This window comes from Thalassophryne amazonica, chromosome 18, assembly GCF_902500255.1.
Source record: "Thalassophryne amazonica chromosome 18, fThaAma1.1, whole genome shotgun sequence".
Lineage (NCBI taxonomy): Eukaryota > Metazoa > Chordata > Actinopteri > Batrachoidiformes > Batrachoididae > Thalassophryne > Thalassophryne amazonica.
The window spans coordinates 56,296,960-56,323,680 of record NC_047120.1 but is presented as its reverse complement, the minus strand read 5'-3'; the positions used below and the strand labels follow the sequence as shown (position 1 = coordinate 56,323,680).

The 26,721-nt window shown below is 41.5% G+C and overlaps 1 protein-coding gene across 1 annotated transcript in view; it reads left to right on the top strand.

Moving 5' to 3' along the window:
* Positions 1–26,721, top strand: part of LOC117530998 (SH3 and multiple ankyrin repeat domains protein 1-like) — a 103,335-nt gene that overhangs the window by 50,159 nt on the left and 26,455 nt on the right. The window contains exons 4-16 of the mRNA XM_034193991.1: positions 448–519; positions 633–741; positions 909–1,060; positions 3,096–3,263; positions 3,520–3,561; positions 7,279–7,395; positions 7,477–7,554; positions 17,952–18,018; positions 18,245–18,420; positions 18,582–18,712; positions 19,759–19,892; positions 20,370–20,483; positions 22,817–22,895. Of these exons, the coding sequence (XP_034049882.1) occupies positions 448–519; positions 633–741; positions 909–1,060; positions 3,096–3,263; positions 3,520–3,561; positions 7,279–7,395; positions 7,477–7,554; positions 17,952–18,018; positions 18,245–18,420; positions 18,582–18,712; positions 19,759–19,892; positions 20,370–20,483; positions 22,817–22,895 (1,439 nt within the window). The remainder of the gene's footprint in view (positions 1–447; positions 520–632; positions 742–908; positions 1,061–3,095; positions 3,264–3,519; positions 3,562–7,278; positions 7,396–7,476; positions 7,555–17,951; positions 18,019–18,244; positions 18,421–18,581; positions 18,713–19,758; positions 19,893–20,369; positions 20,484–22,816; positions 22,896–26,721) is intronic.

Below are 26,721 nucleotides of genomic sequence, written 5' to 3'. Positions count from 1 at the left end.
ACATAAGGTTTATTAGTTTTTGCCTATCGATTCAAATGTTTCTTGAAAACAGAGAACCAGATTCTTTAAAAGCTAAACTGTGACCTTCATCCAGGTTTCTAAAGTGTGAGGGTAATTTGCAAACAGTTTAGAGCAAGGGGATAATTGCTGTTAGAAATAATGGTACTACTCATAGTTGCCACAAAATCTCAAAAGAGAACCTAAAGTAAAATAAAAAAAGCAAACAAAAAAGTACATTCTCATCTCCAGCTTTTATAGATGTCAGACCTTGTTCAGCTGTATATTTTTTTAAAGGAAGTGTACTTAAGCGTAAAAAGACGATGTGATCTACATGTACAAGCTCCGGCACGCAGAGTGATTTCTTTCTTCTACATTTATTCCATGTGACATGTTGGCGATGGTGTGATGAGTCACAGTTTTCACACATATTCTTTTTCTGGACCTCAGTTTAGGTACAAAACCAGAGTGTATAAACAGACAAATCTGGATGAAAAGGTTCTTGCCAAACTCAGCACAAAGGTATTGCTTTTGGGCTATTTTTTTTCTTTCTTTGTTATACTAAATATTTCAACAGTGCTGAGAATTAATTTCCACTCATGAAACTGTTTTTTCTTCCCCGTGGTCTTTGTCAGACGAGTCTGAAGAAGTTCCTGGAATACATTCAGGTCAGAGCCGTGGAGAAAATAGCAAAGGTGCTCGATAAAGGACTTGATCCAAACTTTCATGATCCTGACAGCGGAGGTGAGTTTTGTAAATGACGGTATTCATTCATTCGCTTTACATATCTAAATATTTTGAGCTTTCGTATAAAACGGGATAATGAGACCTTCATCGTCTCCCATTTCTCATCTCTTGCTTCCCCACCTGCCGTACCTTCTGCCTCTGCTCTCTCTCTCTCTGTGAATCAGATATCCCGCTGTCCATGGCCGTGAAGTCAGGTCTCCCACTGGAGGGCATCCGAGCGCTGGTTCAGGGCGGCGCTCACTTGGATTTCAGAAGCAGAGATGGTTTGACAGCTGTGCACAAAGCTGTGAGGTGTCAGAATCACACTGGGCTACTGGTAAGAAGAAGGACTTCATGTTAAAATTGTGTAACCGGGTACAGATTTCAAACACGCAAGAGTTGGCCTCATGTCACCAAAAGGGACTGAACATCACACTCGTCATCAGAACTTTGAAGTAAACAAATGTGTCGGTAGCACGGCCCAAGCAGAAGGTCACCCCTTTGAGTCTGGTCTGCTTGAGGTTTCTTCCTCAAATCATCAGAGGGAGTTTTTCCCTTACCACTGTCGCCTGTGTGCTTGCTCTAGGGGTTGGTAAGGTTAGACCTTACTTGTGTGAAGCACCTTGAGGCATCTTGGTTGTGATTGGCGCTATATAAATGAAAATAATTTGAAATTGAATTGAAACTGAACAAATCACATTTTTCAACGCTGCAACAAATGATGTCAATTAGCAACACTGGTTGATAATCTGCAACCAGCCATGCCCTGTTCTAGCTTACACTGGGTTAGCTAATACTGTAATTAGCACGTGTTGAAATCATGAAATCATTCAGCTCCTCTCATAAAGCCGGTGAGTGTTAGCAGATAGAAATGGCCAAAATGCAAAAAGGGAGGAATGCAAGATCAGGATTTAGGACCACTGCTCCTGTATATACTATTGCATGCTTTTTTAGTGTTGTTTTTATGAACATGATAGTAAACACTAATTTACTAAAGGTTTGCATGTGTTAAAATGTGCTCAAACACCATAGCTTTCACAATAAAATAAAATAAATAAAAAATTAAAGCATACTGATTTGCTAAAAGTGCACATTGAGGATTGCATATTTTAAATGTGCAAAATAGCGTGTATTGTCCATTTAACGTGTTTGCTTTTATGAATGTGGAATTTGGGGTGTGTCAACTCAAGTGTGGAAAATTGTAGGTGTTGGACATGCAAATACGTGAGGTTTATACACAAAACATGATTTATTTAAAGGTAAAAGTGTTTTCAGGGGCTGAGATAGCATCTGTAATTTTGCATGTTTGAAACTTTGGTGCCTAGTGTTGCTTGATCAGTGCAGACACACATAAATCTCATTCAGTCATTCACCGTTAGCTGTTTGGGTATGCATTTCTTCATTTTCACTCAACATTAATATATAGTGGCCTATTTTTTTTAACCAAATGAAACATCCACTGCCTAAAAAAAATTCAATGTGACATTTATCATGTCTTTTTCTACATTAGAAGTATAAGTACTGTATACATCTGTCCAGTGCAGCCCCCGTGCACAACCAACTGAAAACCCTGCGCAACTCTCATGAGAAAACATTTTCAAGCCACATTCATTTTTGATTTGGTAAATCTTCAGTACGTGACATTTTCAATTCAAATGTGTGCATTTCCCCTATGCGGTGCATAACTGCAAGTGGCTGATTGAATTTCATTTTGTGCTTATGGTTATTAACACACACAAAACTTCCATGTACATACTGCTGTCTGTGTCATGTTACCACTCACTGTCGTGTGCAATTATTCTTCGTAAAATTACCTGAAAAACATTCACCTAAACATGCAAAAGTCTGGAATTCATTCATTAATTTTCTGACACTTTACTGGGACTAAGTCACGAAGGCAGCAGTCCAAGGAGTTGAGCCCAAATTTCCTTATCCTAGGCCATGGCCTCTACCTCTTCCTGAGGGATTCCAAGGCTCAAGGCCAGTGGGAATACTCCACCTTTTATTGACAGGAAAGATTTGGCATGTCCACGCAATTTAGCACTCTTTATATGGGATTTTAGCAAATCAGGCATGGATGAGGTTACTCAAATTTAAGCTTGGTGCATATTTTTGCATTTTAATGAAGATGAATTGTTTTATTTTTGCAAGCATTAGTCCAGAATGGTTTGTGACCATCTTTATATTCAGAATACCTTATTGTGATGACAAATAAAATAATATACAAATATGCTAATTGGTGTACATGATTCAAAATATGTTTCATGATAACCCAGAATCTATTAATGCGAGGTTTTTGTTATTAAGATACAGAAAATGTAATGAAATGCACACGTTATAAAACTGCCATTTTTCTTCTTTCTTCTTCCAAGGCTTTGTTGTCATTAGGAGCATCTCCAGACTATAAAGACCGCTGTGGCCTAACCCCACTGTACCACACAGTGTTGATAGGGGGCGATACTTCCTGTTGCGAGACCTTGCTGTACTACAGGGCAAAGCTGGGAACAAGGGATGAGAACGGCTGGGATGAGTTCCATCAGGTAGCATAGTCTCTTATTTGCCTGTCTTTCTCGTCTCTGTCCATTCATATTTCTATGTTAACCTCTCGTGGCCCGTTGTTGTCGCTCAAAGCAATGCGCCAACATTTCCTTGTCCCGTCTGTGCGGTTTTACACCTGCAACATCACCTTCAATCTGTCAGCATTCTCTTTGCCCTCTGCGACCTATTAAAAACCTCCTGTGGCTCAATCATCTTTCCATTCTCTCTCCTTCCTTTCCTCCTTTTCTCTATCCATAGCACAGGGATGAAGAGGAGTATGGAATGGAAGAAATACATAAGGTACCCTTCATCCCGCCATCTCTTCATCTCCATCAGTCTTTTTTATTGGGGAAGGCACCAACAATCAAACAATGATTCAAAACAGAAATAAACCAAATCAAAGTGGAACAGGACAACATCCGGCCAGATTTAGAATGCAACAATGAAAAAATTGAAGGTAAAGTTCAAAATTTTGACCCAGTGCTTGTACACCAGATTGGACCCCCTTTTGCCTTTAGAACTGCCTTAAATCGTGGCATAGATTCAACAAGGTGTTGGAAACAGTCCTCAGAGATGTTGGTCCATAATGACATGATGGCATCACGCAGTCGCCCGTTCAACAAGTCTGCCCATTCTCGTCCGACCTTTGACATCAACAAGGCATTTTCATCAACACAACTGTCGCTCACTGGATATCGTTTGTTTTTTGGACCATTCTCTGGAAACCCTAGAGATGGTTGTGCATGAAAATCCCAGCAGATCAGCACTTTATGAAATACTCAGACCAACCTGTCTGACGCCAACAACCACACCACATTCAAAGCCACTTAAATTACCCTTTTACCCCATTCTGATGCTCAGTTTGAACTTCAGCAAGTCATCTTCAACACGTCCAGATGCCTAAATGCACTGAATTGCTGCCATATGATTGGTTGATTAGCCATATGATTGATCCGTGGTATAACTCACAAACTCGTAGCTTAAAGCAGATAACCCGTAAGTTGGAGAGGAAATGGCGTCTCACTAATTTAGAAGATCTTCACTTAGCCTGGAAAAAGAGTCTGTTGCTCTATAAAAAAGCCCTCCGTAAAGCTAGGACATCTTTCTACTCATCACTAATTGAAGAAAATAAGAACAACCCCAGGTTTCTTTTCAGCACTGTAGCCAGGCTGACAAAGAGTCAGAGCTCTATTGAGCTGAGTATTCCATTAACTTTAACTAGTAATGACTTCATGACTTTCTTTGCTAACAAAATTTTAACTATTAGAGAAAAAATTACTCATAACCATCCCAAAGACGTATCGTTATCTTTGGCTGCTTTCAGTGATGCCGGTATTTGGTTAGACTCTTTCTCTCCGATTGTTCTGTCTGAGTTATTCTCATTAGTTACTTCATCCAAACCATCAACATGTTTATTAGACCCCATTCCTACCAGGCTGCTCAAGGAAGCCCTACCATTATTTAATGCTTCGATCTTAAATATGATCAATCTATCTTTGTTAGTTGGCTATGTACCACAGGCTTTTAAGGTGGCAGTAATTAAACCATTACTTAAAAAGCCATCACTTGACCCAGCTATCTTAGCTAATTATAGGCCAATCTCCAACCTTCCTTTTCTCTCAAAAATTCTTGAAAGGGTAGTTGTAAAACAGCTAACTGATCATCTGCAGAGGAATGGTCTATTTGAAGAGTTTCAGTCAGGTTTTAGAATTCATCATAGTACAGAAACAGCATTAGTGAAGGTTACAAATGATCTTCTTATGGCCTCGGACAGTGGACTCATCTCTGTGCTTGTTCTGTTAGACCTCAGTGCTGCTTTTGATACTGTTGACCATAAAATTTTATTACAGAGATTAGAGCATGCCATAGGTATTAAAGGCACTGCGCTGCGGTGGTTTGAATCGTATTTGTCTAATAGATTACAATTTGTTCATGTAAATGGGGAATCTTCTTCACAGACTAAAGTTAATTATGGAGTTCCACAAGGTTCTGTGCTAGGACCAATTTTATTTACTTTATACATGCTTCCCTTAGGCAGTATTATTAGACGGTATTGCTTAAATTTTCATTGTTACGCAGATGATACCCAGCTTTATCTATCCATGAAGCCAGAGGACACACACCAATTAGCTAAACTGCAGGATTGTCTTACAGACATAAAGACATGGATGACCTCTAATTTCCTGCTTTTAAACTCAGATAAAACTGAAGTTATTGTACTTGGCCCCACAAATCTTAGAAACATGGTGTCTAACCAGATCCTTACTCTGGATGGCATTACCCTGACCTCTAGTAATACTGTGAGAAATCTTGGAGTCATTTTTGATCAGGATATGTCATTCAAAGCGCATATTAAACAAATATGTAGGACTGCTTTTTTGCATTTACGCAATATCTCTAAAATCAGAAAGGTCTTGTCTCAGAGTGATGCTGAAAAACTAATTCATGCATTTATTTCCTCTAGGCTGGACTATTGTAATTCATTATTATCAGGTTGTCCTAAAAGTTCCCTAAAAAGCCTTCAGTTAATTCAAAATGCTGCAGCTAGAGTACTGACGGGGACTAGAAGGAGAGAGCATATCTCACCCATATTGGCCTCTCTTCATTGGCTTCCTGTTAATTCTAGAATAGAATTTAAAATTCTTCTTCTTACTTATAAGGTTTTGAATAATCAGGTCCCATCTTATCTTAGGGACCTCATAGTACCATATCACCCCAATAGAGCGCTTCGCTCTCAGACTGCAGGCTTACTTGTAGTTCCTAGGGTTTGTAAGAGTAGAATGGGAGGCAGAGCCTTCAGCTTTCAGGCTCCTCTCCTGTGGAACCAGCTCCCAATTCAGATCAGGGAGACAGACACCCTCTCTACTTTTAAGATTAGGCTTAAAACTTTCCTTTTTGCTAAAGCTTATAGTTAGGGCTGGATCAGGTGACCCTGAACCATCCCTTAGTTATGCTGCTATAGACGTAGACTGCTGGGGGGTTCCCATGATGCACTGTTTCTTTCTCTTTTTGCTCTGTATGCACCACTCTGCATTTAATCATTAGTGATCGATCTCTGCTCCCCTCCACAGCATGTCTTTTTCTTGGTTCTCTCCCTCAGCCCCAACCAGTCCCAGCAGAAGACTGCCCCTCCCTGAGCCTGGTTCTGCTGGAGGTTTCTTCCTGTTAAAAGGGAGTTTTTCCTTCCCACTGTAGCCAAGTGCTTGCTCACAGGGGGTCGTTTTGACCGTTGGGGTTTTACATAATTATTGTATGGCCTTGCCTTACAATATAAAGCGCCTTGGGGCAACTGTTTGTTGTGATTTGGCGCTATATAAAAAAATTGATTGATTGATTGATTGATTAGCCATTTGTGTTAACAAGCAATTGAACAGGTGTACCTAATACAGTGGCAGGTGAGTGTTTATAGGCAATACTTAGAATGGCTATTTTGAGAAATTGGTTAAAGATACACCTCTGGTTATTATAACACACTAACAGGAAGTTGGATATCCCTTTTCTGTTGGTAATAGGACCTTTGACCAGGAAACAGTTCAGAGCCAATATACGTTAAACACAGTGGAAGGGTTGTGTGTTAATTGAGGATAAAGTGGTTCAATTTTGGACATAATTTAAAAAATTTCAAGGACACACAAAACCATAATTACAAAGAAATAACTTGACATGAATCTGTGTCAGACCTGTAGGGCGTGGGCGTAGCACACTCTCAGTATCCCTTGTTGTTTTCGTTTTAACCTTACACTAATTTGCCCGCCTTCATGAATCTGGCCCCATGTTGTTTATTTCCACCTGTTACAATCTCAGTCATTGCAAGCTGAAACTTGTTCAGAAAGAGAATCCACACCATCTCTTTCTTACTGCAAATGCAGGTGCCATCTCTTTTTCAAATTATGTCTCGCTGTCATTCTCTTTTTTAAATACTGTTGCATTCATATGTCAAATTACTTCTTTTGTTTGTCCACTTCTAGTAATTTGTTCTTCTTTTTCTTTTTTTAATTACACTTTTGATGTTGAAAGGCTTGCCAGAACGGCTTTGCCCAACATTTGGAGCATCTCCTGTTTTATGGGGCAGATATTACTTCTCAAAATGCCTCAGGCAACACAGCACTTCACATTTCTGCTCTTTACAATAAGGCAAGTTCACAAATACGTGTACATACACAGCTGGCTACTCTAAAAATGTTAACTAATAACGATTCTTCTCTGACCCATCAGGAAAGTTGTGTTCGTGTTCTACTGTACCGGGGAGCCAATAAGGAGGCAAAGAACAAACACGGTCAGACACCTTTTCAGGTAAATGCTAAATATTGTTTGACATTTTTATTCTGTTTCAAGAGTGAAACCTTTTCAAAGTCATTTTTAAATATAAAACAAGAGCAATCTGAGATTTCTGATGTCCACCAATCCTGATCCGGATCACCTCCAAAGACTCCACCTTCAGTAGAGTCTTCCATGCCCCAATCCGTGAAGTTGTTTTTAAATAATCCTTCAAAGGTTATATAAAGGGAAATGTTGATCCAGAATCCGAATCCAGATCGGGATCACCTCCAAAATTCAGTGCAGTCTTCTATGCCCTAATATCTATATGTGGTGCAAATTTGGTGAGAATCCATTAAGTAGTTTTAATGTAATCCTTCAAAGCCTATATAAAGTGAAATCTTGAGCCATAATCCGGATCCGGATCTGGAGCGCCTCCAAAATTTACTGGAGTGTTCCATGACCTAATATGTATCCGTGGTGAAAATTTGGTGACAATCTGTGAAGTAGCTTCGACGTAATCCTTAAAAGCCTATATACAGTTGTATGTAAAATTTTGGGCACCCCTGATGATTTCCATGATTTTCCTTTATAAATCATTGATTGTTTGGATCAGCAGTTTCACTTAAATATATCATATAGCAGACAAACACAGTGATATTTGAGAAGTTAAATGAAGTTTATATGATTTACAGAAAATTTGCAGTAATTTTTTAAACCAAATTAGGCAGGTACATAAATTTGGGCACCCCAACAGAAAAAAAATACATCAATATTTAGTAGATCCTCCTTTTGCAGAAATAACAGCCTTGAAAAGCTTCCTATAAGAGTCTGGATGTTGTGAAAGTGTAGTGACACGGACCCACAACAGGGGGGGCAAATGAACGGTCAATAGATGAGCCAAAAGGTAACAATTTAATGTTGTGAAACGTGCACAACGAACATACAGACAATCTCAGAATATAATTACAGTCAAATTACAAAGGTGACGTGTGGGCAGGCTCGAGGATAGAAGACGTCTGTCCTGAGAAGAGCCGGAACCACACGATTTCCGCCCCCACAGAACCCGGTGAATACTGGAGCCGCCAAGTCCCGAATTCCCAGGTGATCACCGTCCCCGACTGTCGGATCTGGTACTGCTGGCGAAGAACAAAGACAGTCAAGTGTGGGTGTGTGTACACCCAGTAACAACAGCGGTGGGAATGCCACCTCCACCTCTCATTCAATATGTTGCAGAGTACCGCAGTGATTCCTCAGGGGAAAAGAGTGCCGTCCTGCACTCACTCAGCCTCCACAGAAAAAGGAACCGGTACTCCTGCAAACACTCACAATATACAGATATATTGCAAAAGACACAAACGGCTGAGGATATTACCTCCAATGAAGTATGATATCTCGGTGATGAGGTGGAGATGACGTCTGGTCTTTATGGAGTGCGATGATGAAGAATGTGTGACAGCTGTCAGGAATTAATGAGTGACAGCTGTCACTCCCGGCTGTGTCCGTGGCGGCAGCGCCCTCTCGTGCCTGAAGCCCGCACTTCAGGCAGGGCGCCCTTTGGTGGTGGGCCAGCAGTACATCCTCTTCTGGCGGCCCACACAACACTGGATTCTGGTTGAAGGTATTTTGGACCATTCTTCTTTACAAAACAGCTCAGGTTTGTTGGTTTCCAAGCATGGACAGCCTGCTTAAAATCACACCACAGATTTTCAATAATATTCAGGTCTGGGGACTGAGATGGTCATTCCAGAACGTTGTACTTGTTCCTCTGCATGAATGCCTTAGTAGATTTTCAGCAGTGTTTAGGGTCGTTGTCTTGTTGAACGATCCAGTCCCAGCACAACTTCAACTTTGTCACTGATTCATGAACATTGTTCTCAAGAATCTGCTGATATTGACTGGAATCCATGCGACCCTCAACTTTAACAAGATTCTAGTACCTGCACTGGCCACACAGCCCCACTGTTATGTGTCAGACGCAGCTCGGAGAACCGACCAGCGTTTGAAGGACCCAGTATGAAATAAGCAGAGCACGGTACAAAGGCTAACTGAATTTAATACATAACAGTGATACAAAAAATAACAAAAGAAAGTGCGGTCTGGCGTGGTGCGCTCCCAGCAGCGCTAACGGTCCGGAGCCAGAAGCTGTTCGGACCCAAGGACCCCGCCGACACCCCCCAGGTGGCCGCAACAAACCGAGTCTGTGAAAGAAGGAACCATTATGTGAGTCCACACTCTACACACAGAGAGAACACTTAAAGGTGTACAAACAGCAAACACTTCCTGGCTTGATTACTAATCAGCTTCCCAACCTGCAGGCATGGAACATCCAGTTCACAAAACTCCACTGCAGTGGAAGCCGATACATGACTAACATACAGCTCAATATAAAAAGGTGTGAGGGACACCACATTTACTGACTGTATAAATGTTAGTCACAAAATCTAACGTACCTCAGGAAGTGTGCTGACGAGCGTGAGACCTCACCCCCTCCTCTTTCACAGACCGTGCATCAAACCTGGATGTTCTCTGCATCCACTGATGATGAGATGGCTCCCGAGACGACGATCTCACCCGTCTGGTCACAAGGTCGAGTCTCTGGCAAATACACACTGTATACTCCAGTCTTAAATGCCACCATGTTCCAATCCATATAGATGCACCTCAGCTGTGAGTCCTGACGAGCCGCAGGTGATCAGGGTGAGGTCCTGATAACCTCAGCAACACAGCCACTCAGTCCCAAATGCAAGCCACCTGGAAGGAAAAACAAAAGACAGAAACAAAAGGGCAGCCAGGCCCCCCAGCCATACAACACCCACAGCATGATGGAGCCACATCCAAATTTTACTGTAGGTAGCAAGTGTTTTTCTTGGAATGCTGTGTTTTTTTTTCAGCCATGCATACCACCCCTTGTTATGTCCAAATAACTCCATTTTAGTTTTATCTGTCCACAGCAACTTATTCCAAAATGAAGCTGGCTTGTCCAAATGTGCTTTAGCATACCTCAAGCGACTCTGTGGTGTGTACGCAGAAAAGGCTTCCTCTGCATTACTCTCTCATCCACCACTTCCTTGTGCAAAGTGCGCTGTATAGGTGAACGATGCACAGAGGTGCTATCTGCAACGACATCATGTTGTAGGTCTTTGGAGCAGGTCAGTGAGTTGATTGACTGTTCTCACCATCCTTTGCTTCAGCTCATCTGAGATTTTTCTTGGCCTGCCACTTCGAGTCTTAGGCCGGGTTCACACGGCAGGATAATTAGGCCGATATCGGACCCGATCTTCCTCTTCCGACAATCTTAAGGACACTCCAACAATCGTGATGACACTAAAGATAATCTTATCAGATATTCCTGCTGTGTGTGGTGTGTTAAGAGTGCTCTGATCTGCTCAGAAGGACATCAGGAGCACTCCGATCGCAAATCGGGGATATTCAACATGTTGGATTTTTTTGGCCCGATATCACAGCGTGTGTTGTGTCCTCCGACCAAAACAAGCTCACAGCCTGCTGAATGTGATGTGCAGCCAATTGGAAAGCGATGTGATGGACGCACGGAGCAGAAAATAAAATCAAAACAGCTGTTCCAACTTACCAGAAAGTCTGGTGGTCGCGCTGTCTCCACTCCTTTAAAGAACGCCTTTTCTTTTTCTTTTTGTATTGTTTCTTTCCCTCTGTTTTAAATAGTCCACAAAGTATCTCTGTTTGTTTACTCTGAAGTCACGTTTAATCTCGAGAGATTTTGCGAGATTTCCTGTCTGAGCTGGAAATATTCGTGTGTGAAATCTGTTTGTGTGTGGTGGTGTTGTCCTTACCATGTGGCTGAACACCACACACTGTACAACCAAACCTGTTAGAGCCATGATTTTTTATCTTCACGTGTGTGGTCTCTCAGGTTTTGGAAACCTAAAGATATTTTTAAAATCCTGTCGTGTGAACCAGGCTTTAACTAGTACTGTGCCTGTGGTCTTCCATTTCTTCACTATGTTCCTCACAGTGGAAACTGACAGCTGAAATCTCTGAGATAACTTTTTGTATCCTTCCCCTAAACCATGATGTTGAACAGTCTTTGTTTTCAGGTCATTTGAGAGTTGTTTAGAGGCTCCCATGATGCCACTTGTTAGAAGAGATCCAAAGAGGAAAAACATTTGCATATGGCCACCTTAAATACCCTTTCTCATGATTGGATTCACCTGTGTAAGGTCAAGGGTCAATGAGCTTACCAAACCAATTTTGTGTTCCAATAATTAGTGCTGAATGTATTCAAATCAATAAAATGACAAGGGTGCCCAAATTTATGCACCTGCCCAATTTTGTTTAAATAATTATTGCACACTTTCTGTCAATACTAGAAACGTCATTTCACTTCTCAAATATTGCTGTGTTCATCTGCTATATGATATATTTAACTGAAATTTCTGACCCAAGGAAAATCATGGAAATTATCAGGGGTGCCCAAGCTTTTGCATACAACTATAAAGTTAAACTTGATCAAGAATCTGGATCTGGATCACATCAAAAATTTAATGGAGTCTTTTATGGCATAATATCTCTCTGTGTTTTGTCAAAATCTGTGCAGTAATTTTGACAGTGATCCTTCAAAGCCTATATAAAGTGAAACTTGATCTGGAGTCCGGATTCAGATCACCTCCAAAACTTAATAGAGTCTTCATTAGTGTAATATCTATCTGTGGTTAAAAAAAAAAAAATCATCAAAATCTGTACAGTAGTTTTGACACAATGTTGCTAACAGACAAATAAAGAAATAAATCAACACCGATGATTTTATTACGTCCTTGGCGGATGTAAAAATGTGATAAAATGACACAGTGAAACACTATGGGCCCTATCTTGATGACCTGTAGCACACATTCTAAAACACAAGGCGCATGGATGTTGTGCGTGTACAGCTCCATTTTGCTGCTAAGGAGATGTGTATAAAATGGTATCCCGGGTGCAAAGTGTTTGGATTTAACCTCTAAATTATTTATGAGCATGTTTTGGGCATACCATGAGCTAAACCTATCAGAGTGAAGAGGCAGAGTGTGTCAGATGCACAGCACTGCACTATTGAGAAAGCAGTCTCAAGCAAGAGGTTTACTGGCAAGTTAGTCAGTCTGCACCAACCTGTCAGAGTGCATCAGTGGAGAGCAGTCACTACATGTCCTAGATGTAAAGCAGCAAGGTGAAGTTTTGCATTTTTCTTTTCTTTTTTGCAAATAATGCATACAAACATGCAAAGTCAAAGTCAAAGTGTCTTTATTTGTCTCCCTAAGGAGAAATTTGCCTTGGACAGAGTCTGCTACACAACAACACATCCAGTACATAGCACCCATACATTAAAAACAACAACACAGTAAGTCAAAGGATAAAATATAAATACACAACATTATTAACATCTTTGTGCAAATTCCGCAATACATACCCTTAAGCTATCTTCCCTGAACTATCTGCTGATTTATGAGCTTCACTGATAATGGAATAAATTAATATTTATATCGATTATATTTACAAAGAGGAACCCTGTACCTCCTTCCTGAGTTAAGTAAAGTATATTCAGAGTGCAGAACATGAGACTCATCTGTTAAAATATTGTCAGCACATCTGAGAACTGCCTGTTCAAACAACTCTTGGGGAGTTACAGGTACCACCATACCCATGATTTTGCCAGCTATCTTAATCAGATTTAATATTTGAGTTTTTGATTTAACCGTTAAATTACAAAACCAGCTAGTAATACCATACCGTAACACGGACTCAGTCGTTGCTCTGTAAAAAATCAGCATAATATTCCTACATACACCAAACAGTCGGAGTCGACGAAGAAAGTGCAAACGCTGGTGGATTCGGGCACAAACGCTTGACATTTGCATGTGCCAGCTTAAGTTGTTATCGATATAAACCCCCAGATATTTACACGAATCCACCTGTTCAATGTTACGTCCATGTATGGTGACCACACTATGGTCTCCAACAACCCGAGGGTCCACCAACATCTCCACTGTTTTATTAACATTAATCTGCAATTGATGGACATCACACCAGTTCACAAACCTGTCCACTCCAGATTTGTGACAACTTGAATTAGTACTAGTGTTTAGCAGACTAGGTATTACAGTGTCATCTGAAAATTTAACAACATACTGGTTTGGCTGATAGCTGATGCAGTCATTGGTATACAGTGTAAATAAAAAAGGTGAACTAACACAGCCCTGAGGGGCACCAGTGCTGCTTAATGCAATATCAGAGCAGACAGAATTGACCTTCACCTGCTGTGACCTGTTTGCAACATGTAAATATGACATTATAAACCAGGATAACACATGAAAGCATAAATGCTTTTTTCCAATGTGGTCCTTACAAGTCAAGAGGCACTCATGGTTACAGATATAGTGCTTGTAATACTAACAAATAATAAAAAACAAACAAATAAATAATAATAGAGCGATAATAGTCCAAAAGTAAAAGTAATGATAATAATACCAATAGTAAAGAAAATAATAATAATAACAATAATAACAAACAATAAACAAATGAGTACTTTTAGTTTGTTTCATGGTTGGCTTCAGTTAAGTTGTGTGTGGAAACAGGTGTACAAGAGTTGTGAACCCGCTTATGTAAGGCATGTCTGAGTATTGTGACTTTCAAGTACCAGAAAAAAAAACTGATACTTGACTTTAGACCAGATTTAGATCATATCCTTCTTCCACACAATATGAATGCACCAGTACTGCATCTAGCCACACCTCATTTTTACAACCCCAAATCAGAAAAGGTTGGGTCAGTATGGAAAATGTAAAAAGTGATTTTGATATTTACTTTGAATTCTGCTTGTGTCCTTTCCTTCATTTAAGGCCTCCAAGCTATTCCAAAAAAAAAAAAAAAAAGAGTTGGGATGAAAAAGAATTTACCGCTTTGTAATGTTGCCATTCTTTCTCTCAACACTTAAAATACATTTTGGCACTGAGGACACCAAGCCATGAAGTGTGTCAGGTATTATTTTGTTCCATTGTGCAAACATGTCTTTATGTGTGCAACAGTATAGGGTTGTTGTTGTATTTTTCATTTCAACATTGTCCTCACATATTCTACTAGGGACAAGTAAGCACTGCAGGCAGGCCAGTCCAGTATCACCTCTTCTTCCACAGCCATGCCTTTGTAATGTGTGCAGAATATGGTTTTGCATTGTCTTTTTGAAAAAATGCATGGATCTTTTTTCTTTCAAAAAAGATCTAGAATACTGATTTGTCTCATGACTGCGTGATGATACGTCTGAGCTCAGAGACATCGATGCTGCTTCTAGACAAGGTTGACACAAGGCTCTTTTTTTGCACAGTAATGTTTCAAGTGGCCTTTGTGAATGTATTTGTGTGAATTGTTGTGCTTACAAAGGTTTCCAAAAGTCATCCCTTGTTTGTGTGGTTATATCAGCTATTGATGAATGACTATTTTTTGTTGTGTGGCTGGGGTGCCTGGCTGGCTTTTGTTTCTGTCTTCTGTTTTTCCTTCCAGGTGGCATGCGTTCAGGACTGAGTGGCTGGTGTGTGGCTGAGTTATTAGGACCTCACCCTGATCACCTGAGGCTGGTCATGTGCAGCTCGTCAGGACTCGCAGCTGTGGTGCATCTGTATGGATTGGGGCATGGTTGCATTTAAGTCTGGAGTACACAGTGTGTATTTGCCAGAGACTCGACCTTGTGACCAGACGGGCGAGATTGACGTTTGGAGAACCATCTCATCATCATGGATGCAGAGACCGTACCAGGTTTGATGCCATGGTCTGTGAAAGAGGAGGGGGTGAGGTCTCACGCTCGTCAGCACACTTCCTGAGGTACTTTAGGTTTTGGTGACTAACATGAGTACAGTCAGTAGATGTGGTGTCCCTCACACCTTATTATATTGAGCTGTTATGTTAGTCGTTTAATCAGCTTCCACTGCAGTGGAGAATTGAACTGGGTGTTTCCCTGCCTGCAGGGTGGGAAGCTGATTGGTGATTAAGCCAGGACGTGTTTGCTGATTATGTACACCTTTGAGTGGTCTCTCTGTGTGTGGAGTGGTGGACTCACATTATGGTTTCTTCTTTCACAGACTCGGTTGGTCGCGGCCACCTGGGGGGTGTCGGCGGGGTCCTTGGGTCCGAACTGTTCTGGCTCCGGACCGTTTGTGCTGCTGGGAGCGCACCGTTTTTCCACCTCGCCAGACCGCGCACTTATTTGTTATTAATTAAGCACTCACTGTTATGTCATTAAATTCTGTTATCCTTTGAACCGTGCTGTTTCCTTTATGCTGGGTCCTAATGTCAAACGCTGGTCGGTGCTCCGACTGCGTCCGACACATAACAATTTTTGATGCAATGCTGTCTAAGGGATTAGAGATCACTGGTTATTTAGGCTCATGCCCTTGCTATTTACATACTGTAATTACTTCAGATTCCTTGAATAATTTAACTACATTGTGCACTGTACAGTGAGAAATATGAAAATCCCTTCCAATCGTTATTTGAGGAACCTTCCTTTAAAATATTTAAATAATTTTCTCACATATTTGTTGACAAATATTTTCTCCCCAAAGACTCGGCCTTTCATGGATACTGCTTTTGTACCAAATCATGATTACAGTCACCTGTTGACATCACATTTTTGAAATGACATTGTTATTTATTTATTTTTACCCCTCATTAATAGCCCAAAATCTCTCCTCGCCAATGTTTTGCACACCTGAAATGGATGCATGAGTAACAAATCAAATTAATTTGACCACCTAAAACATGAAATATATTTGGTTTACACTCTGCAATGAAACAGAAATGAAAATGGAGGGGGTGATTGAAATGTTTTGAGCCTGACCAGAAAAAGTAGGGCGTGGTTCTCCATGTTTTGCACTCTGAGAAACCAACATTTCTCAGGAATGTGTGAAATTTTGATTCAGTGGGTGCAGTGTTGAGAAACGTTGTTTTTTCAGAATGCAAAAGATGGAGAACCTCGCCCAAATTGCTCAAAACTTCAAATCACCCTGTTATGGTTAGGGGCTCGGGTTGAACCGAACCGTTGCATGCTATGGACCCAAATGCAGGGAGCTGGACATGGAGAAGAGTTCAAAAGGAAAATAATATTTATTATTAACAATAAATTAGGAATGCTGCACTGGGGTTCTGCAGTATGGAGAGTGGCCCGCCTCCTAGCGGTGAAATTAGGGAGCTGCAGTTTCCCGAGCCAGGCTTGAAGGAATAAAGGCACAAAGGAGTCAGTGACCAGGGCCAGGTGGGATGCTGCTTCAGCAACCAGGAACTATGGAAGAAGACACACGGAGTGAGTGGAATGCACTCGTAACGCTGAGCCACAAACAGTCTCTGTTCATAAAAGTGTTAAACACAGGATGTCACAGAGTTAATAAAATAATGTTCTTCACTGGTCAGCAATTGTTCATAGTTCATAAGTGGTCTCCAAGGTCAAAGGTCAAGTGCTGCGGGTTGAAGCGCAGCTCCAGTTATGCAGAACTTGATACAGCTGGGCAGGGTTCTCAATTGTTTGATATATGCAGTTCATGCAGTTCATAAACAGAGTTCTTGGAATAGTTCTTTATCAAAGCACAGTCACAAGCTTGGGTTAGTGAGAACAGAATCTCACAGAGAAGGAGGAGAACTTAACTGGCGTTTAGTCGAGGCGTGCTCCACACTGGGAGCTGATGAGTTCCAAAAGTGACATTGCAGAGCAGGTAGCCAGTACCAGGGTCCAGGTCCGCATGGGGGCAGTACAGGGAGGTTTTGGAACACGAGGAGAAGACATTTCATTCTAATGCGGGAATTAGAAGGCAAGGACAGCATTACTTCAGGCTAGGCTTCAGAGTGCAGCTGGAGACATGTTCAAGGTCACAGTGCAGCAGTCAGGAAAAACCCTCTGATTTCTGTCTGGAACGTGGACGAGGCTTGGGGGCTGGCAAGGCAAACGGTTAAGCAAAGCAACAGAAAACAGATGTGGAAGTCTACAGTAGTATCTGACAGTTAAAGAACATAAAGTCTGGGTTCAAATAGTCCCTCAATAATTAGTCATAATCCAAACCTGGTGTCTAGTACAACTTAAGGGCACCATCTAGTGGAGAACAGAATATATTACCAGAACAAAACGCGCGCCATCTAGGGGAGAAATAAGTCATTACACAGGTCCAGGCCGGGGAAATCCTGACACACCCCTTGCAAATGTCAGAATCACCACTTTTAATAAATTAGCATTTTCCATATTGTCCTAACTTTTTCTGATTTGGGGTTGTGGACTCATACCCATAGGAACAGATGAGCTTGATTATCCTCAGTATTTAGACGTGTGGGCAATGGGTATAAAAACCACCAGATGGAAACTACAAATAATGCTTCTGCGCCGCTTTGCTGCTAACAATGACAAGAACTAGAGCGACATTACAATTTGTTCTCTGTGTTTGCAGTTAGCTGCATTGTCTGGTCACTTTGAACTCGGGGAAATCATTAAAAACCATAAAGACACTGACATAGGTAAGCTTTGATTTCTTTGCTTTCTGATGGGATCATCGACTGTTTGCAATGTGTGAATTAGCCCTCAGAATTTTCCTTCTCCCTCCCTTCCTTCTCTCTCCCTTTTGTTTGTCCTCTCTTCCTCCATCTCATCTTGTCACACATAATCCCGACACCTTTCCTCACTCTTCACCCCCCCCCCTCCCCCAATAAACATAACCATCGTCGCTCACACCTCAATCTTCAGTGCCCTTTTTGGAATCACCAAAGTATGTTCCCAAGCGAAAGGACAGCGCCTTCACATTGCCTTTCTCCTCTCTCCATTCTCACCCCCTACTCCGTGCTATGAGCGATAACACCATGACCCAGTGTGACCCCCTGGCCCTGCCTATTAAAGCTGCAACCAATCCTAACCCGGTACAGGTACCGAGGGCTAGTAGCTGGATGCATCTCTAATGATTTCTGTGATAATACTCGCTGTATTTTGTTGTTTAAAATCTGAAGAATACTTTATGACAGCGAGTCACAGCTCTGCCTTTTGATATTCTGTGTTTTTATTTTTTTTTTGGTTTGTTTTCCTTCAGGATCAACGCAGGGCCTCCATAGGTGTGAGGAGCTCCAGCAGCCCCAGAGCTCGTACTCGCTCCCCATCCAGAGGGAGAGGCGGCCAGAGCGACACGGAGGAGAGGCACCGACAGCCACGAGGGAGACAGGGGTGAGAAAGGAGGGAGACAGGGGTGAGAAACGCATAGAAGGAAGACATTCTGATGAGCAGAAGATTCAGAGCTATAACCGACTTCCAAAAACATTCTAATCCTCAAATACCGCTGAGAATAATGTGTAGGTTTTTTTTGTTTATTTTTTGCTATTTAGGATGTTTTTCTCTTAATAATAGTTTCATTGTGCTCAGAAAGAAAAACAAATATTTCAAGGAACCAATCATTGGTTCCTGCTGCCAGACATTTGACACGAAGCAGAAGGTTTGAACATATCACACCCATTTTGGCGTCTTTACACTGGCTCCCTGTCTCTGTGAGAGCAGATTTTAAGGTTTTGTTATTGACTTATAAAGTTGTTCATGGACTGGCGCCATCTTATCTGGCAAATCTGGTGAAACCCTACGTGCCGGCCCTGGTTTTGCAGTCGCAGGATGCGGGACTACTCTGTGTTCCCAGGGTGAAGAAGAAGTCAGCGCGTCAAAGAGCTTTTTTCTTATTGTGCACCCGCTCTGTGGAACAGTCTTCTGGTGACCGTGAGGCAGTCAGAGTCCGTGGACATTTATAAGTCAAGACTTAAAACCTATTTTTGTTCTCTTTCTTATGAATAGCTTTTATTTTTTGTATCTGTTATATTCTTTTATTTCTGTTTTTAATTATGTATTTGAATTTTTTAATTTTTATTTATTTACTTTTAATTTTATATTGAACTGTTCTGTGTGAGGTGCCTTGAGGTGGCTTTTGTTGTGATTTGGTCCTTTATAAGCTGATTAAATTGAAATGAAATTGAATTGAAAATGATAATAACTGGTCAGACACCTTCATCAACTCCTAGTTGATGTCTGTGATGGACCATTGCTGCTCTGGGGGTTGGTAAGGTTAGACCTTACCTGTGTGAAGCGCCTTGAGGCAACTCTGTTGTGATTTGGTGTTATATAAAGGAAAATAAATTGAAAAATTGAAATTGACTGTTGCCTATCAACTTGTGCAGAACAGATTTTTGCCTCATGGTTAACAGTCTCTCTCTCTCTCTCTCTCTCTGTAGTGGAGCAGGTAGCAGGGGAGGTCAGGTAAAACATATGTACACTGCAGTTCCAGGGCGGGTGTATGTGGCCACTCGTGCACACTCTGCTAGTGGAGACAGAGAACTTACCCTCAACAAAGGAGATAAAGTAAAAGGTGAGTAAAATAAATTAGATAAAAGCATAATAAATACTCCAAAGTATTCACCATTTCTGCACTTTTCATTGGGCAACTGCTGGAACTATTTTTAAGTTGTTGTACACTTTACTTCCTGACATGGATAACTGTCCAAAAGTCCTGTACATCTGTAAATGATTTGTATCATGGTGATATACATATTTCCAGTATACCAGTATTACTGGTAATGACCCAGCACACAGGTGCCTTAGTGTTTAGGACCCCGGAAACAGGGAAAGGCCAAGAAGCCCACACTTCATCTGGCTCCTGCAAAGAGACAGTGACTTTGGAGAGGTGATGATGGACTGGTTGGCTGCCTGGGTGGTTACTATCCAGGTCCCAAGGCAGTTCCATGGTGTTGACCCAAAGAAGGATAAATGGAAGTTTTAGGACAACGTTGTAGCTCTCAAAATAAAAGAATATGAAGTTATAGAAGACTCCATCTGTGTGTCTCAGTGTTAAGCGTAGGTGAGGGAGGATACTGGGAGGGGACAGTGAAAGGACGTACAGGATGGTTTCCCTCAGACTGTGTGGAAGAAGTGGCGTCTCACACCAAGGACAATCGATCAGGTGAGACAAACCCAGCAAAAAAAAAATCTCAGTGATGTACAGTAGTTTTAAAAATATTATTTTCTATTTTACAACCAAGACCATGTCTTTGGATTTTGGAATAACATTCCGACAGAGATTACCTACATTTCAGTTACTAGTATGGTTGGAATGACTAATGAAAATCATGAAAATATTAGTTGACCTAGTTGGCGACTAAATTTGACATTGAATGAATTAAGCCAATTTCGAATCTTTATGGTGAAGCTCAAATGTGACATTTATTTTAAGAAATATAAGCACAAAATCACAAATACAAAAACAGCAATCATTTACTAGTCATAGACGACCCGTTTGAGCTGACTAACTCACCTGCCAAGGATCACACACTTTCTTCACTGAGTGAAGGAACTGGTCGCAGCTCCAGCAGGTCTGCTCTTTTAAGGGTTAAATGAACTAAATGGCTTTCGACTAGTCGACTCATAAAAATAGTCAACTAGTCGGATGTTAGCTAGTCGTAGTCGACTATTACAACTAGTCGTCCCATCCGTAGTTACTAGGTTATAGCACCTGTGGACATAAAGACAGTAACTGAGTTTACTCAAATGACTGACCTTGCCCCGTTTAGTCCATATTTGGTTTAAAATCAAATTCTGTGACTTTAACCTTTGCCAAAATAAATTCTTTTAAAGGCAATTTCATTTCCAACCTTCACCACATTTGGTAGAAATCAGCAAAAGGCTCTTGGAGGAGTAGGTCAACAAGCAGACAGGTAAATGTGACCTGGACACCAATGGTTTACCTTTGGTAAATTTGACATTGCTGGGCAATTCTGCAACCCAGCCTATATTTGTGCCAAGTTCAAAGCAAATTACAGTGTAAAACATCAATTTTGGCTTTTGACCCCAGTAGCGCTGAACCACATGATTGGCCTTTGGCAAATTTGACCTTGCCTGAGCAGTTCCAGAGCCAGCCTTCATACGTGTGCTAGATAAGGTGCAAATCAGAGTAAACAACTTTAATTTTAACCCTAATAATTGACCTTTGGTTAAATTTGATATTGGCTGGGCAATTCTAGAACCCACCTACATATGTGTGGCAAGTTTAGTGGACATGGGAGTGAAAACAATAATAACAAAAAAAAAAATCATAATTTTGGTCTTTGACCCCAATGACCTTGCCTTTACTCAACTAAACCTGTTAAGAGCAATTCTGGGGTTGCCAACAAGTTTGGCGGAAATTGGCCAAATGACATCAGAGGACTAGTGGAACAAAGACACGCCCCCAGGAATGTTTTTCAAATTATACTATGTCGTTTTCAAATTTTTTCCAAAGGTCACGTGTTTGATGAGAATTTTTATATTTGTTAATCATCATAAAAATATATTGGGATGTTTAGAGATGCATATAGTGTGAATAGTGGCAATATTACATAAGCGTATTTAAAAGCCGTAGGAGTTTTTAGTTTGGTGGAACGGCTTCCTGGAAAGTGTGCCGCATGTTATTGAGTCACTGTTACTCTGGTACTAGTCAGAAATATGGTTATCAACAGGCCTTTTTGCGGTGCACAGTGCCGAGTGCACTATACTGACATTAACGTTTCTCCTAGGAGACACAAAAACAGGTTCAATCAATCAATTTTATTTATATAGCGCCAAATCACAACAAACAGTTGCCCCAAGGTGCTTTATATTGTAAGGCAAGGCCATACAATAATTACGTAAAAACCCCAACGGTCAAAACGACCCCCTGTGAGCAAGCACTTGGCGACAGTGGGAAGGAAAAACTCCCTTTTAACAGGAAGAAACCTCCAGCAGAACCAGGCTCAGGGAGGGGCAGTCTTCTGCTGGGACTGGTTGGGGCTGAGGGAGAGAACCAGGAAAAAGACATGCTGTGGAGGGGAGCAGAGATCGATCACTAATGATTAAATGCAGAGTGGTGCATACAGAGCAAAAAGAGAAAGAAACACTCAGTGCCTGAAAGCTGAAGGCTCTGCCTCCCATTCTACTCTTACAAACCCTAGGAACTACAAGTAAGCCTGCAGTCTGAGAGCGAAGCGCTCTATTGGGGTGATATGGTACTATGAGGTCCCTAAGATAAGATGGGACCTGATTATTGAAAACCTTATAAGTGAGAAGAAGAATTTTAAATTCTATTCTAGAATTAACAGGAAGCCAATGAAGAGAGGCCAATATGGGTGAGATATGCTCTCTCCTTCTAGTCCCCGTTAGTACTCTGTTGTAAATAGATTTGATTCTTTTATGCTGACAGCAACACTCCCACAAAAATACAGAGAAGGTGTCAATGACAGAAGGTGGAAGTGAGCATATGTTGGTTCTCTGTGTGCTCTGTAGAAACACGAAGTGAGAAAGCCAAGAGGAAGCTTTTCCGTAATGTCACTGTGGGAGCCTACGATGGCATCGATGGCCCCAGGTAAGAGTCCGCTGCCCGGCTGCTAGGATGCTCCGTGATCGTTCAGACATTTGGATCAGTAACAATAAGCTGTTAGCAGTGAGCTAAATCTGCTACTTTGAACCTAAGCCAGCCTTGAGAAAAACTGTGAATGGGAAACTACTGTTACATCTAGCGCTATGATCTAGTGATCGAGTGACCGACCGGAGGTGTAGGCTGCCTCTTGTGCAGTGCATGCTGGGAAAGTCTTCACTCTCTTGCAAGCCCAAAAATATACAGCCAGGGCATTATACCGGCCAAGAGGTCTACATCACATCTGCATGCAATTATCCCAGTAATCTAAGCTGTCAAATGACAGATTTGCCTCAAATTTGCCGCAGTGGTGATTTACAGGCCAGTGCGGGCTTCAGTTTTGCTGACCTGAAGCCTTAAAATGTTGAGATTAATCAAATAAATATTTTATATATATATATATATATATATATATATATATATATATATATATATATATATATATATATATCTTTGGACCTGCATGACAAATCTCCTTGAAACTTGGTACACGGCTTCCCAGTTTATACACTCAACAAAAATATAAACGCAACACTTTTGGTTTTGCTCCCATTTTGTATGAGATGAACTCAAAGATCTAAAACTTTTTCCACATACACAATATCACTATTTCCCTCAAATATTGTTCACAAACCAGTCTAAATCTGTGATAGTGAGCACTTCTCCTTTGCTGAGATAATCCATCCCACCTCACAGGTGTGCCATACCAAGATGCTGATTAGACACCATGATTAGTGCACAGGTGTGCCTTAGACTGCCCACAATAAAAGGCCACTCTGAAAGGTGCAGTTTTAAAACACAGCACAATGCCACAGACGTCGCAAGATTTGAGGGAGCGTGCAATTGGCATGCTGACAGCAGGAATGTCAACCAGAGCTGTTGCTCGCGTATTGAATGTTCATTTCTCTACCATAAGCCGTCTCCAAAGGCGTTTCAGAGAATTTGGCAGTACATCCAACCAGCCTCACAACTGCAGACCACGTGTAACCACACCAGCCCAGGACCACCACATCCAGCATGTTCACCTCCAAGATCGTCTGAGACCAGCCACTCGGGCAGCTGCTGGAGCAATCGGTTTGCATAACCAAAGAATTTCTGCACAAACTGTCAGAAACCGTCTCAGGGAAGCTCATCTGCATGCTCGTCGTCCTCATCGGGGTCTCGACCTGACTCCAGTTCATCGTCGTAACCGACTTGAGTGGGCAAATGCTCACATTCGCTGGTGTTTGGCACGTTGGAGAGGTGTTCTCGTCACGGATGATGCGAAGGAGATTTGTTGCACTGCATGAGGCAAATGGTGGTCACACCAGATACTGACTGGTATCCCCCCCCCCCAATAAAACAAAACTGCACTTTTCAGAGTGGCCTTTTATTGTGGGCAGTCTAAGGCACACCTGTGCACTAATCATGGTGTCTAATCAGCATCTTGATATGGCACACCTGTGAGGTGGGATGGATTATCTCAGCAAAGGAGAAGTGCTCACTATCACAGATTTAGACTGGTTTGTGAACAATATTTGAGGGAAATGGTGATATTGTGTATGTGGAAAAAGTTTTAGATCTTTGAGTTCATCTCATACAAAATGGGAGCAAAACCAAAAGTGTTGCGTTTATATTTTTGTTGAGTATATTTAATTTTCTTTGCAATCCAAATGGAGCTCTAGAAGTTATTGGGTTAGGGGGGCACTCACTTTTTTCTTACTGGATGTAGTTTTCTGGAGTTGTTCCTGTTTGTTGCATCTCTTTTAAATGTGGCACACAGCTTTACCTTGGTGTGAACCACTTCATATTTAACTTTTATTGCCATCAGACGTACACCGCATAAGTTACTGGGGCTCAAACAAACACCTGTTTTTCCCTTTTGGCGGATATTTTCCAAATTTGACGCATATTTTGACCACAGGTTTCTCCTCATACCATGTAATTGCATGTTTTGCATGCCAACCAATTAATCCTCCTCTTAGACCTTTGTCTAGGTTTTACCACCTATATATGATACCCACCAAGGTGGTAGCTATGGCTAACATGGCTATGGATTCAAATTATTGGTTCAGTTAATAGGGTTCTAAAAAGAATAGTTTGCACCATCTGTCTTGTTTAGTTATCACATTCATGGTAACTGTCAAACTGTAGAATCCAATGGATGGTGACCTTGCTTGACCATTAGAGTGGAGCATAGGCGTAGGAGGTGGGGTCTGTTTGGGGGGGCGACACCAAATTTGGCCGAATTTCAGAAACCCTCATGACTCTTTAAATTACCAAATATTTATATTGGTGACCAAATAACGGTTTGATTGTTTACATTAATTGCGAAAATAAGTATGACATTTTAGGTCATTCTATTTTGTATTCAGTCTACATGGCCCATGTCCAAATTTCCCAGCCCATCTGCCCGAATTTGAGCATTTTGCCGAGCCCAGGGGGAGCGGTTGCCTCCCTGCCCCCCCACCTCCTACGCCTATGGAGTGGAGATCAAGCATTCAGCATGGTTGAAACAATTCAGTTTGCTATTGTATTATCTCAACCAATAAGCTGCATCACTTTGTACCAAAATTGGTGCAACATTAACTTTTGACCCCTGTACAAATTGAAACAGACCTTTGTTACCGTTTTGCAGTTTTTACCCCGTAACTCCACAACATTCAGTCATAGATAGTCAAAACTATACATTTTTGGAAAGCTTACGATCAGACAAATAATGTGGAGTACTACTCAATATGATTGGAGCATTTTAAAATTTTGACCCCTACCTGGCTACAGCTGCCCTATGATGGGATGGCCACTATAGATTTTTCAATTGATTGCAGGCAGCAACTGAATTATCTCCTCTTTGGTTTGTAAAGGACAGACTGTTTGGTTGAATCAGACACAGTGTGCAACAGGCGCTCCTTATGTTGTAGAATGTGCGTTATTGAGACTGCTTGTTCGGCCCACTGTGTGTCCATGTGCGGTGTATATGACCGTGTCCATTTTCTGCTGATCCTGCCCGTGCTTGTCCTCTCTTGTTACGCTGGTGCGAACGCGTCAGCGCTGAAAGCACACAGAGTGGCCATGTCATTTCAGCTCTGCTCCACCAGACGCGTGCACTCATTTCCTTGATGCTTTAGTCCACATGCTGCATCCTGCTCTGTTGAACTTGACAATCGTACTGCAGCAGATGTTCTTGTTGGTGGTTGGTGGTTTTTCTCCTGCAAACTCCAGGACGTGTGTGTGTGTGTGTGTGTGTGTGTGTGTGTGTGTGTGTGTGTGTGTGTGTGTGTGTGTGTGTGTGTGTGTGTGTGTTTGAAGCTGCAGCCAGGCGTTGTGTATTTTGAGCATTTGCATGTTTGAATCAGTGTGGCTATGAATACGCCTTTAGGAGGCTGAAGTGTGTTGGTTAGTTGAGCTCAATTTATCAGCTGCAACCCTGCGTTTTGACAGCACGGTACACAACAACGCCACTTTTTACGGTCATTCGAAAATTAATTTGCTTTAATGCAGCTGTGTTCTCAATGGAAATAGCAGCCGCTGGGGTTCTGTTACATGTTGTGAAGTTGGGTAAGCGTAATTGCAGCACTGTGGTGAAGTGGTGCTCAATTAAGAGCAAGGTGATCCGGAGCATGTTCCTCACTGCAGCTGGGCATATGGGAGAATGTCAATTACTGTTTCCAAAAGAGATGGAGAGAGGGAGATTGTTCATTAGCCTGCAGGGTGGTGATGAAAGAGCTGCATTAGGGGTTTAGAAGAGAGGAGGGAGCGAAAGGAAAGTTGGCACTTGTGAGTATGTGAACGCATG